This window comes from Branchiostoma floridae, chromosome 5 (genome assembly GCF_000003815.2).
Source record: "Branchiostoma floridae strain S238N-H82 chromosome 5, Bfl_VNyyK, whole genome shotgun sequence".
NCBI classification, from domain to species: Eukaryota; Metazoa; Chordata; class Leptocardii; order Amphioxiformes; family Branchiostomatidae; genus Branchiostoma; species Branchiostoma floridae.
This window is the reverse complement of record NC_049983.1, coordinates 24317549-24331306: the sequence shown is the minus strand read 5'-3', so window position 1 is coordinate 24331306 and position 13758 is coordinate 24317549. Positions and strand designations below refer to the sequence as shown.

Here is a 13758-nt window from a genome sequence, read left to right as displayed (position 1 = left end):
TTGGAACATTCTGCTACATCATTAATTTGTACTCGAAGGATCTGTGTAGTACAGTGCAGAGCCCGACTCATATCATTCATGTGATTTCGAAACAGTAAGGTTACCTGGGGCCTTTTATGTGATGTTCAACGATCAGAGCTTTTGTGTAACTTATCGGGAAAATACGTCTACGTTGTCGAAATAAAACCAGCTTGCGCTGTTTTCAACACCGCGAACATGCAGAACATCATACATGTATTACATCTCTACACCCACAAGTAAATACAACATTACGTTTTTTGTTTGTACAAACGGAAATAAATGTTCACGCCTTGTAACTGGTTGGCCTCGGTTCTGGTAAGTTTCTACCCTCTCCAAACAGAGGTTAGGCTCCGGCTGTTTTTTAACGTTTTTTTAACTTAAAGTCGTTTTTATCGGGATTTCTCTTTTGTCATTTCTCTTGAAGTACCCCAAAATGGCAAAATAGAAATCCCGATAGAAAACGACTAAAAACAGCCGGAGCCTAACCTCTGCTTGGAGAGTAGGTTTCTACCCAGTTCCGTTGGTCGCTCTTTCCCGGCGAAGAATGTACCGCTTTGCCAACCGCTCTACCACCATCTGCAAGTTTTTTGGGGAGAAAATGAATAAACGAAAACCCCAAAGTTCTTATGTACCAATGTACCAGTGCAATAGTCAAAGTATTGAAAATACTTTTCAAATTGTGGTACATACAAGTACTGCATACGCTACTTGTTACTGAGAACTAGTGGCTAGCGCCGTGCTGTAGAACTTGTACAGCACTTGAAGGAAACCTTAGATGAGTACCGAACGCCATACACCAAAAGGACTATAACTTAACATGAATGCGAGCCGACAATGAAGTGTGCGCTAGTGGATTTAGTAAAGCTTCCCTCACACTTAACTGAATACCTAAAGTCTTCAAGTTCGAAAACGCACCTTGTACGTTTCCTCTGAGGTCTTCGCTATCCGTGCTTCCTCCTGCAAAAGATGAAGTCAGAATCAACCTCATTTATTGAGATTTACCACATTTGTGGAGGATTGACATACATGCAAAAGTTGACAATCACTTTTTATAATACTCCGTTATGTCAGAATTAAACATGGCGTCGACCTGCATAAGGATTCATCCACATGACATCTACATTCTACACGTACGTGTTTATAGCGTCAGGCGTCTTACTCTTAGGTCATTCTTTTTTTTAATTCTTTTATTATAAGGAATGGAGGCCCCAATTAAAACTGTGCGTTTGAGGTAAAAAAATGTTAAGTTTTACCTCCTCGTTGCCATGGGAACCGACATCTCGGCGCCGTTGCCATGGTGAAGCCCGACGCCACGCCCACCCCGTCACGTCCTTCACCAGCACCAGCAGGTTGTAGGGCGGCGGGAGGGTCAGGCCCACCCGCCGGTGGAACATCACGTCCTGCAGCCGCCGGTACGTCCACTCCACCTCCTTGTTATCCTACAGAATGGATTGACGCCGCGATAGATAAGGGAAGTGAAAAAATAAGTGAAAATGATCTAGAAATAGTTTAGCTCACGGAAGAGCATTTCGTATACTGGACGTCGTGACAAAGTAGAGGGATGCTATGTTTTTCCTGCTCCAAGCAGATCTTTTTTTATTTTTATTTTTTTTATTTCAATAAACATTACAAAGACATACAAAGGACAAGTGCCACAACTTGGATGGATACAGACAGAGAAGGACCTTTCATCTTACATGTTGTATGTTCGGAATTTTAGTTGTAAAAGGAAATGTCGGATACTGGGTTTGATGTCATTAACAAAGCAGATGTATAGGCTATATTTAGCTATCATTATACAAAACTCAAGGTATGCTGGTTCTATTACACAATATATTATCGTATTCTTGCTTAAACGTATATCTTGCTTTGTCACGGTTTTCCACCAATATCTAAATTGTTGCCAAAATTCTATAGTATATCCACAATGAATAAACAAATGTTCTATGGTATGCTTTTCATCGCAATTGTTACAACTGTCTTTCTCTACCAGGTTTACCTTACTTAACCAACTGTTAGTCGGCAAGAAATGGTGTACAATCTTATATTGAAAGTATTGCAATTTAGTTTCTTTGGTTGTTGTGAATATAACACTATAAGCTTTTTTAACATTATCTTCACCGATGTCATTAACAATATTGATCTCTCTACTTGGGGGTACAAATTTCTTTTTTACTAAAATTTTATATATTTGTTTACACGTTGCTGTATGAGGATGTATGAATTCAGTATACATGATGATTTCGCAACGATCACATTTTCTTTTATTTCTTATAATACTTTTCCATTTCCGTGGTATGGCTACTTTAAGGCAGTTGTATTTCAATATTTGATACGAGTCCATATCCAAACCATACAGATTGTGTAAATCTTCATTAGTAATAAATGTTCCATCGTCATACAGCAAGTCATTCAGATCGCCAATCAAAGTTTTCATTTTTACTTTTGGTGGTTTCTCTCGCCATATGTATCTGAAAATATAGTCATTTACTTGTTTTAAGAAATGGGGAGGAGCGTGCAAGATTGAGCATATGTATATTAACTTTGAGATACCAATAGTCTTTACAATCAAAATCCGTCCTATTAAAGTTAGGTTTCTCAGTTTCCATATATTACAAGCCTTCACCATTTTCGTATAATTGTTTTCAAAGTCTTATTTGTAACACTTATCTCGGTCGGATCCGAAGTGAGCGCCAAGAGCCTTGATGGGGCACTCAGGCCACTTAACTGGTAACGGATGATCCTCTCTATTACTATCATTTCCTACCCAAAGGGCCTCCGTTTTTTTTTATTTAATTCGAGGCCGCTACATCTTTTAAATACATTTAATGTGTCTAACAGATTTTGTGCAGATATTGTATCTGCGAGCAATGACGTTATATCGTCAGCGTACATTGATAGTTTATGTGTTGTATTGTGTATTTCAATACCTCTAATGTTCGTATCAGCCCTGACTGTTGCAGCTAGCATTTCTATCCCAATGATAAATAAGGTAGGGGACAAAGGGTCTCCCTGTCTTACTCCCCTCTGCACTGTGAACCATGTTGAAGTATAGCCATTATTTATAACGCAACTTTGTATATCATTGTATAATAACGTAATCCATCTAATAAAGTCGTCTCCAATATTTACTGTCTTAAGTGCTTTAATAATGAAGGCTATTTCAATACTATCAAATGCTTTTTTAAAGTCTAGAAACATTAGCAATCCTGGTTTATTGTTTTCTTCACACTCTTCTATACTGTCCCAAATACGTCTGATGTTTTCCCCAATATACCGGCCTTTGATGAAACCTGTTTGATCTTCGTGTATAATATGAGGAAGTAATGGTTCTAACCGCAATGTCAATGCCTTACTAAGAATTTTGTAGTCCACGTTGAGTAGGCTTATAGGGCGCCAATCATCTAGCGTGGTCCCATCTAAACCTTTCTTGGGAAGTAATCTTATTATTCCCCTTCTTAAAGAAGAAGGTAAGAGATTTGTTTTATATGCATGGTCAATGGCGTCTACAAAGTATTTCTTTAACATATCCCAAAATTTTACATAGAACTCCACTGTAATGCCGTCACAACCGGGAGCTTTATTTTTATTTTTAGCTAATGATTGTAGGGCTTTTTTCAGTTCGGTTTCTTTGATCTCTCCCTCACATTTATCTTTTTCATGGTCATTTAGCTTCTTTATCTCTGGGTTTTTAAAGAAGAATTTAAATTCATTTTTCTCAGGGTTACAATTGTTTGAAGTATAGAGCTTTTTGTAGTAGCTAGCTTCTTCCATTAGAATCCTATTGGGATCAGTAGTCATAGTTCCATCTTCCAGAGTTAATGAAGAAATGACCTTCTCCTGGTACCTTCTTTTTTCTAAGTTAAAAAAAGTACTTTGTGCTCTTTTCTCCATACTCATACCAGTTACTTCTACTTCTAATTATTGCACCTTTCGCTTTGTAGTTCTGTAAGTTATCTAACTGTTCCCTTAACTCATAGATTAGCGATTGTTTCTCGGTATCGTTTGATTCATCATTTTCACTTATCAAGTTATTCAATTCTTCTTCTAATTCACTCTCTTTATTCCTACGTTCACGTGCTTTTTTCTTAGAGTACTTAATACTGAAAGATCTGATTTCCATTTTAGTCATTTCCCATCTTAGACCCGGATCTTCAATATCATCTAGTGTGTCTTTCGGTAGACCGTCGTTCAACAGAATATTCATTTCATTTACAAAATTTTGGTCCAGTAGTAGCGAAATGTTAAATATCCAAAACCCTGGTCCCCTTTTTTTATAATTGCTAGACGTAATTGACAATGACACTGCCATATGATCTGGCACCGGTGCAACTTTAATGTTACATTCACTAAGTTGTAGCATATTACAAGGTATAAACCAATAGTCCAATCTGCATTTTATGTTCTTATTCTGCCATGTATACTGTCTATTGTTTGGGTTTTTGTATCTCCAAACATCACTTAAGTTAAAGGTATTAAGTATAGATGTCAGTCCCTTAATTGCTCCATCCTTAAAAGCTATAGGTCTCCCCCCTATCTTATCTAACTCTGTGAGGGAAAGATTGCAATCTCCACCCATAATTATTGTCCCGTCAGCTTGTTGCTGTATTACTGCCTGTATTGTACTAAAAAAAGTCACTTGCTCTGATACTTTGTTAGGTGAGTATATGTTTATCAAACTTATGTCAGTACCATTTAAGCTACAATTAGTAATGATGTATCTACCATCCTTGTCTGTCAATATATCTTTGAAATAAATATCAGCTTTTGGACTATATAATATCATCACACCTTTGCCATGTGCTGTTCCGTGGCTGAAGAGAATTTCCCCATCCCAATCTGAGGTCCATTGTTTTTCGCTTTCTTTTGTTGAGAATGTCTCTTGTAAAAAGGCGATGTCTATTTTCTTGTTACGCAGCCACCTGAATATTTTCAAGCAGATGCTACGGTAGCCTAAGATAGTATCAAAACCTACCAGAGTTAGGCCCAGGAGTGTTTTTGGTTAAAGGAGATCTGCGATCAATCGGCTTCACTCTTCTGGCAGCTTTTGATACTATATTTTGCTACCATAGGATCTGCTTGGAGATTAGCTATGTACAGTATTTACAGGTTCTTTGTACCAGGCGAAATTCCCCTTGCTCTTTTTTGCCACGCACAATGAACAGTGGATTACAGCCTAACGTCATAACAGACGGACTCTCCGATAGCCTGATTAAATCTCGCTTATAGCAGCCCGCCCAACATCCGCCGGCCAAGTATTAGCTTGATGGAGAATGGCCACAAGCCAGGGGAACTGGGTTTTCCATATTTGGATAATGTATGTAATTGTCATCACAGCCCACCACAGCCTGGCTTTTGGTTGCTAGGGACTGGGTTGGGTTGCTATGTGGTGATTGACAGCATCACACCTCTTATCTGTACACATGTTGTTGATCTCTTGATCTTCTGTGCCACCAGTGCTGATGGTGGGAACAGCCAACTATGTATACACAGTTCTATTGTCTTTCTGATTGTTAACTAACCGTTACACCAAGCTGAATATAACCTCCTTGGTTACACCGAAGAAGGAATGTGAAAAGTGCTCTACATAGAATGGCATTCTTTTAGATAAATGTGCCTGTGGCAGAACTTTTGATGGGACAATATAATAATCTCACAACCAGGCAAAATAATAGTTCCAGGAAGCAGCGTCTGCGCTTCAAAACTCCTTCAAGTTTCTTGACCCCCCCCCCCCCCGCACCACCCCCACCCCCCACACACAAGATGTTGTTTTTCCAACACAACCATGCTTCTGCTCCCATGGGACCTTCACACAGAGAACCATAGCCTGCACAGACAATGGAGAGGCATCTTGCCCGCCCACCGTCTGGGCTTTGGAGACATGCTAATTAACCGGTTTCCACGGTAATGGGGGCTTGACCAAAATCCTGGCCTGCCATTGGTGTTGTTATTTTCTACAACAGTTCCCCCAGCTTATAGCTGTTGGAGCACAAACTCCGCGGGGAGGGGCCAGTTACAGCCCTGGACAGCGGAGTTTGTGTTACACAGACTAACTCTCCGACAACTTTGCCAAGAAGGTAACCCCGCCGAGCATATCCCAACTTCAAATGACTCTGTTCACGACCTTCTCCCAACCATGGTATAAGGTCAAGAGCACACTGTCTACTATATATGTGCTTCTTCTTCGTCGTGTCATGAATACACTTTACTATACATGTGCTTTACGTTTTAGCTGATACGACCTTGGCATAGTTTACAGTACCTCTGTAATCTGGTAGTTAATACAGTACCTCCGTGATCTGGTAGGAGGCGCTCATGATGGCGATGAGCAGGTTCAGCAGCACCAAGACGGCGATCACGTGATACATGACGAACATGATCTTGCCCAGGGTTTCCGTGAAGACCGGCTTTCCCATGATGTGGAGCACCCCCTCCGGACTGGCACGCGGCGTCAGCTCAAGCATGTTCAGGTCCCCCATGCCGAACAGGGCCCAGAACAGCGACTCCGCAGTAGCGAGTAGTCTATAAAAATTACATTTCTGTCATCCAACTCTTTCCTGTGCCAGAAAAAGCACAATCAAAATCGCCCACAAGACACGGTAACAGCCGGGTACATATAGTAGTATGTCTCCTAAGTCTAGCCTCCAAAGAGTGAAAGGTGGAATTTTCACTGCAGTGCCATAACAAGTCTCTAGGTGGCCACATAAATAATAATTTCAAGGTCTAACTAATGACGTACCCATATTCTAACTTACTATTGATAAAATCACTCCAGACCTTTTAAACGGATGATCCTGTCAGGATTTTAACATTGATTGTGAGGTCTAAACAATCACAAAGGGGGAACTGACGTGGCATATCCATGCGGCCTGGCACAGCTGACGATTTTGAGGCTGCTCTCTCCGTACGTGTCGCACATGTAGCCGTGCACGGAGCCGTAGAAGCGGTACAGCCGGTGGAACCCGCAGCTGAACGCGAACATCACCAGCGCTAGGATCGTGATGAACTTCAGGATGTCGAACATCATTCGCCCGAAGGAGATCTGTAGGGTGCCCAGGTTCCTGTAGAAGAAAATGGTTTCCGTAAATAGTTCCATCCTACCGCTCGCTAACACCCAATGAAGCGAGTGGCCAAGTTAGAGTGACTCATCTCAGCGCTGCCACCAAATGTAGTGAGTAGCCAATCTCTAGGGTAACTCATGCCGCAGAGTGGCAGAGCTAGGGTAACTCAGAGAGAAGGTAGAGAAGCATTTATTTACACTCCAGAACTGACAGGACCACGAGGCCGAGGGCCGGCCAACTTTATTGTCATTTCGAGCTAACATAAACCAGATGGGCCAGGACCCCCATATGTGGTGGGACCTGGTCATCACACGCGATAGGGTTAATGATTTCATCATCAGGTTGATCAATTGACAGTTTGTCTGTGGTCACGATATCAGCCTTGCTACCTAGTGTCCACAATGTACTGTCACAATCTGAATAAAGTCAAATCAATTAACAATTAACAAATCACAGGCTTTTCATTTGTCGTCATCTAAGCCATGCTGGATTATAGCGTCCTGGCACGTATTTATAACTCTTGCGAGTTAACGTTCTAAAATGGACATCAGTATTGATCCTAAAGAAGACGAGTGGTCATTAAAAAAAGCAAGCCGTGTATGTACCTTTATGTTGGAAAAAAAAAGGTAGGCACTATAATTACTACCAGTACAGACCAGCTTACATGATAATTTTACAAACGGTCGAATACCAACCTGCTCAAGCTGCAGATGCCCATGGCCCGGAGCACCACCAGAACGGTGAAGACGGCGAACAGCCCCTCCGCGATCATCACGGGCTGGAAGGTGTACGGGTTCGTCTGGACCACCCAGTCATCCGCCATATTCTCTGTGACGTAACGGTCCCACTGTGGGATATAGGAGGTAGGGGGATTCTTTTACACGGTCTGAATAAGAAAGTCAACTCCAATACAGCTAGTGATAAACCGGGATGGGGGGGGGGGGGACACACTTAGCCACGTTTGGGCTTGTGGTCTTCCCTCAAAAGCGCCACCTACATCTGCTACATTTTTCATACCCACTGGCCAAATGGGCATAAAGAAAACGCGGTACAACAAAGAGAGCCCGACAAGACGTCTAAAATCACGTCAAATACTGCTGGAGCCAAGCCTCTGCTTGGACAGAAGCATGATAGGCCTTACCCAAGTAAAAGAGGTGGCCCTCAGCACCAGCTGTGTGATGTAGGTGGCGAGGATGGCGAAGTCCAGCAGGTTCCACAGCCGGGTGAGGTGATACCGGAGCCCCTGGTACCAGATCTCCTGCAGTTCCTCTATCAGCAGACCTGTGGCGGCATGAGCAGGTTAACAATATGTAATACTATTCGAATTCCTGCATTTAGCTCATGTGGGCAGGAACATGCAAGTAAAGATCATCATCATCATCAATATATGTTTAGGCTAAGGTCCCGATTGGAAAAGGGGGTCTGCCGGGCAGTTCGTGGCTGTTTTGTTGTCACTTTCGGTCGTGACCCTACGTGGCCCTGGGGAACCACTGTGGCATAGGTTGGACTTAAAATGAATCCGGGGCCCGGTTACAATTAAACGTACGCCGCAGGGAACACCCCGGTACCCGGCAGTCGTTAGTACTTAGCAAGGCTCCTAAACTGAACTGTGATAGCGTTCAAATGCGACTGGGAATCCTTCATTAGTGTGTATACCTAATAGCTTGACATAACGAATGAAATAGACTTAGAGTTATTACTCTGTTATAGTGTTAGAGTTGAATGTAAATGGTTTAGGTGAATGACGAATGTTGTGGTGTGATAATATAAAGAGCTGGTGTGTGTCAGGCGGTAGTGTTGAGGTCGAAAAAAGTCGGTCACACATGTTAACCAATTCTGGTCCTGAGTTATGCTAGTCTTCTACACACAAACACACATACGCTACCCAAGATATAACCTTCTTGGCGAAGGTTATAGCAATACTTAAGAAGCAACTCACAGAAATTGCTTGGTTAATGTTACCTAGCACCCAGACCATGATGAGGATCTGTGGTGTGGACACGATGACGGCAGGGGTGGGGTCCCCGCGCGCGATCCTGCTGATCTCACCCCCACCCCCACACACCACACACACACACCAGTCTGAATAGGGTTAATGTTACCTAGCACCCAGACCATGATGAGAACCTGCGGTGTAGACACGATGACGGCAGGGGTGGGGTCCCCGCGCGCGATCCTGCTGATCTCACCCACCCCCAACACACACACACACACCCGTCTGAATAGGGTTAATGTTACCTAGCACCCAGACCATGATGAGGATCTGCGGAGTGGAGACGATGACGGCAGGGGTGGGGTCCCCGCGCGCGATCCTGCTGATGTCCTCCAGTCCCACCTGGTACTCCGCCTCCCACCGCACTACAACCAGCATCAGCACCTCAGACACCGACCAGAACAGGTCACGGATGTACGGGATGGAGGCCAGCTTCCCTGCCTGTCGACAAAGTTGGCAAACATTGCAAGGCGTATTTTCTTTTAACTTTGTTCATCTGACCAGAACAGTTCACAGATGTGAGAAAACTAGACGTATTCTCTCTTACGCTGAATATTAGTCATTCATTATACGTCAAATAGCAATTACACACGTTCCTTAGAGAAGCATAGCCAACTTTGAACGTAGCCAACCGATGCCCTCTCCCTCTACACGAAAATAAGAGCCAGTCCCGCTCGACGTGAAGTAGGCTTAATCTCCAAGCAGATTCCTCCGGTGGCATAAAACAGTAACATAAGCTGGGGAAGGGGTAAAATTGGCCACTGCCGGCTGAAGTCCTTCCCCAGCTTATGTTACTGTTTTATGCCACCGGAGAAACCTGCTTGGAGATTAAGTAGGCTAAGTAGGGTAGGCATTACCGTAGTCTTGGGTGCGATGACGTGTATAAGGCACAGCAGGGGGCAGAACAGACACAGCGTCAGGTTGAAGATGATGACGTACATCCGGGACCAGGACTCCCACTCCGCGGCGGGCAAGTCTAGCAGCAGGCCGTACTCCTGACACAGGTGGTGCGACACGAACTGCAAAAGGCACAGAAACCAACCAACAAGTAACCGCAATGACGCAAGAGCGACGCAAGTGCAGTGAGAGCACTTTACGTGTAATCTTGATTGACCAAAATAGTACAAGGACTTTAGTAAGGTCCTCTAGTTGAGAACGGTGAGACATAGAAGGCCAAACAAAAACGCCTAAAGACACGTCAGAACAGCCGAAGCCAAGCTTTTTCATTTACTACCTTCTTCTGCTTAAAGTCCACTGCCATCTCCAAGGTTGTGTATGGGGGTTGCTGATCACCTCTGCTGTACCCCAGCACAGCCTCCAGCTCTTCGGAGTCCCGTACCTCATCCAGCAGCTCGGCGGCGAAGGTCTCACATCGGCCCGCCATCTCCTCCAGCAGGCCCCGGTAGTTCTCCCGCTTCCAGCAGACGTCTCGCAGCGTCCTGGCCGTGGTGAAGGCGGCAGAGAACGGGTCGTCCGACGTGAGGAGGATGTAATAGGGGCTGCACATCGCTTGGTACGTGCTGAGCCAGGCGCTAGACTGCCTGTCAGCCACAGAAATGATTGTTATACACCGCGAATAATATTGAAGTGAACTGTCATACAACACAAAAATTTGCTCACCTCGAATTTTCGGTCGCACCTCACGTCGAACTTCTTCAGACACGTGACTCAAGTAACGAACCATAGATGCCTGGCAGGCGGTATCGGCCCCCGTCTCTGTTAAGTGTTGGCTGGTGTGCTCTTATGTAGATGGCCTCCTTTACCCCCCTAGCGAAGTAATCCGAAGTAATCCAAGTCACGTGCTCAGAGTAATTGAATCATCAGTCCTGAAGAAGGTCGACGTTGGTGCGACCGAAAATTCGAGGTGAGCAAATTTTTGTGTTGTATGACAATTGAAAAACTTCAATATGAATTATATCAACACAGATGAGCTTTCATGCTAACCATGAATAATAGTTAGTCCAGAAACAGTAGGGGGCATCTTCGTTGGATAGTTTGAAAGAAAACTTGCAGATAGATGTGCAATGGTCAGGTGCGATAGGCCATTCAGTGTAATAGAGACCATTCTCACTTCACTCAGGTAAAAACGAGCACCCAGATTCGGCCAGGAACTTCCCTCCTATAGTAAGTTAGATGCAAGCAAGTCCTGCGTTGAAGGAAACCGACACTTTAAGCACGTAAAAGAACTGAACACGTATTCAAAAGAGTTGGGGTCCTTCCTGGTGTGTGTGTGAGGATCAATACATTAGAATCCGTAATGATATGCAGCTGGTTAAAGAAATCATCCTTATTCCAAACAAGAACACTCTTCAGTACAAACTTGGTATGTTACGCGACGAGGCTTACCGGGTACGCAGGACACAATCTCTCAGCCTCACCTGACGCCGGACGCCCAGGAGAAGGTGCTCGGGGCCGGCAGGGTGAAGCCCCCGCCCAGCAGGAGCTTCAGGAGCCGGTAGTTGTTGTGGTGGGCCGCCAGCACAAGGGGCGTCATGTCGGGAGAAAACATGCAGCTGTGATCGCACTGTGAAAGCGGAAATGATCTGATTTATTTCAAGGCTCACTCAATCTGTGCTATACCCTGGGGGCCATCCGAGGTCGGGCAGCTTGGACAGTATATTCGGTAGCCCAAGACAGTCAGGCCCGCCGAGCTCCTATTAGCGCCCCGGGGAGTTTAAGCCCGATTAGGTCCACCTGCCCTAAAAAGGGTAGCGATAACTCCTTCGGGCTTAAACTCCCCCGGAGCGCTAATGTGAGGTCGGCGGGCTGGCTGCCTTGGCTCCCCGAACAAAAGTCGCTAGCTATATCGCTAGCTACCGGTCCTGTCTGGCTCCCAGGGTATCTATGCCATGACATTGACTAATCGTAATGTAAACTAAACATATATTGGCCATGTAAAATTCGACCTCCACCCGAATATGCAGATTTTAAGTACAACTTAAGTTAATGTTGAACTGATGTATGTTTTATATGGTTCCCTAAATGAGTGCTGCTGCCTTTGCTGTCCATTGCAATTGTATTGGCAATCAATCTAAAATAGAATCGTTTACTTGGCATCTGATTGCCATACTAATTCCCTAAACGGATCAAATTTTCATCCTGTAAATAATTTATGAATCCTGTAAGTCCTAATTCGATGCACTTAGTAATAACCCTAAGATTACCCTGGAGTATGTTATCAAAGACCTTTTCGTGTTTGATGAATTGACTGAAGACATGTACAGCTATTATTGTATCAGTAAACAAAGTACTCATCACCTTAGAGATCAGTACAGTCATTACTATTGTATCGTATAATTCTAATAAAGTCGTAACCTTTCAGCTTTGCTTTGTAAGCTCAAGACGTGTGATAATAACCAGATATATGGTCCCAGCAATAATGTTCTATCTTTCATTATCAAGAGGATCTCATTCTATCATTCTATGATTGTCTATCATTGTTCTTGCCTGGTCCCAAATTTTGCGTGTGTAAAATTCAGCTTCTGATCTAGAAATGATCAGCTGTCCTCCTTCTCCTTCGCCAAACTGCCCATAACATCCTCCGTCGTCGTTCTCTTGTCAATAGCTTTCAAGCCCAAGTCATGATGATTTCTGGACATATATTAGGAGCATTAATACATTATATCACTTGTTGCTTTTGTGTGTGAAATTCAGCTTCCGCCTTCCATGTCTAAAATTAAGACATCATCAACCTACCTCCTTCTCCTTCTCCTTCTCCAATCTGCCCATCACATCTTCTGCCGCCCTTTTGTCATATAGGTTCCCTATATTAGAAGCACTAATGCTCTATCTTATGGAGGGAGGTGTGCTCAGCTGCAAAGTGCCCCCACGACCACCACTGGTCAAGGGACCGTGCGTGCGTGCATATATCACTAAATTCAACTTCGTCTTCTATATCTAGAAATCATCAGCCTACCTCCTTCTCATTCTCCAAACTATCCATCACATCCTCCGCCGTCCTCTTGTCCAGGATCAGCCGGACGGCCGCCAGGTGCTGCCTGTCCACGGCGTACAAGATGGCGCCTCCCACCCTGGCCCCGTTGTCCAGCAGGGCCCCGGCCGCCGACAGGCTTCCGGCGTCCACGGCCACGTCCAGCGCCGACTGGCCGAAGTCGTTACGGCAGTCGATGTCCAGCGATGACCCCTCCCGTGACCCCGATTGCAGGATGTCCAACAGCTGGATAACGTCATCTTTCTCGGCGGCCTCAAACAGGCGCTGCTCCATGGTAGTTTCTACTTAGCCTCAGACTCGCCAAGCTTGGAATTTGCCAGGTGATTTTTGCTCCCTAAGAATTTGAATTGCCGCGCAGGCGGAAATGGTATGGACTCTCTCATCTGGCCAATTATTTGTGCCGTATTCGACGATCCGTATTCCTCGTAGAAAGGTCTGGTCAGAGACTACATGTAGTTTCAACTAGTAGGAGCTGAGCCAAAGTGAGAATAGCACAGCTTCAGCTAGACGCGGGGCTTTGCCTCCAAAAATACGTTCTTCTTTTCCAGATTTCTCCGTCTTTTGCTGTTGCCTATCCTTCGCACACACACCGAACTATACGTAACATTACACCAAGGGTACCTCATGTGGCAATCATCCTAATGGACGCTCCTCTGTACATCAGCTATAGTTCAGTACATCTCTCTCCAGCTTTCCGCTCCAAATGTGAACTTTGGATAACACTCATGGAC

The 13758-nt window shown here is 44.4% G+C and overlaps 2 protein-coding genes across 2 annotated transcripts; both read right to left on the bottom strand.

Annotated features, from left to right (window-relative positions):
• Positions 1–487: 487 nt before the first annotated feature.
• LOC118416940 (short transient receptor potential channel 4-like) lies at positions 488–7079 on the bottom strand. The gene is made up of 5 exons (XM_035822255.1): positions 6873–7079; positions 6312–6543; positions 1275–1460; positions 937–978; positions 488–597 (listed from the first exon to the last, which is right to left on the bottom strand). The coding sequence occupies exons 1-5, from the start codon at positions 7046–7048 to the stop codon at positions 529–531; spliced, it is 705 nt and encodes a 234-aa protein (XP_035678148.1). The 5' UTR covers positions 7049–7079; the 3' UTR covers positions 488–528.
• A 412-nt stretch (positions 7080–7491) lies between these two features.
• LOC118416338 (short transient receptor potential channel 4-like) lies at positions 7492–13300 on the bottom strand. Its single transcript, XM_035821428.1, has 8 exons — positions 12992–13300; positions 11454–11599; positions 10310–10616; positions 9933–10094; positions 9321–9516; positions 8224–8363; positions 7778–7929; positions 7492–7498 (listed from the first exon to the last, which is right to left on the bottom strand). The coding sequence occupies exons 1-8, from the start codon at positions 13298–13300 to the stop codon at positions 7492–7494; spliced, it is 1419 nt and encodes a 472-aa protein (XP_035677321.1).
• Positions 13301–13758: the final 458 nt, after the last annotated feature.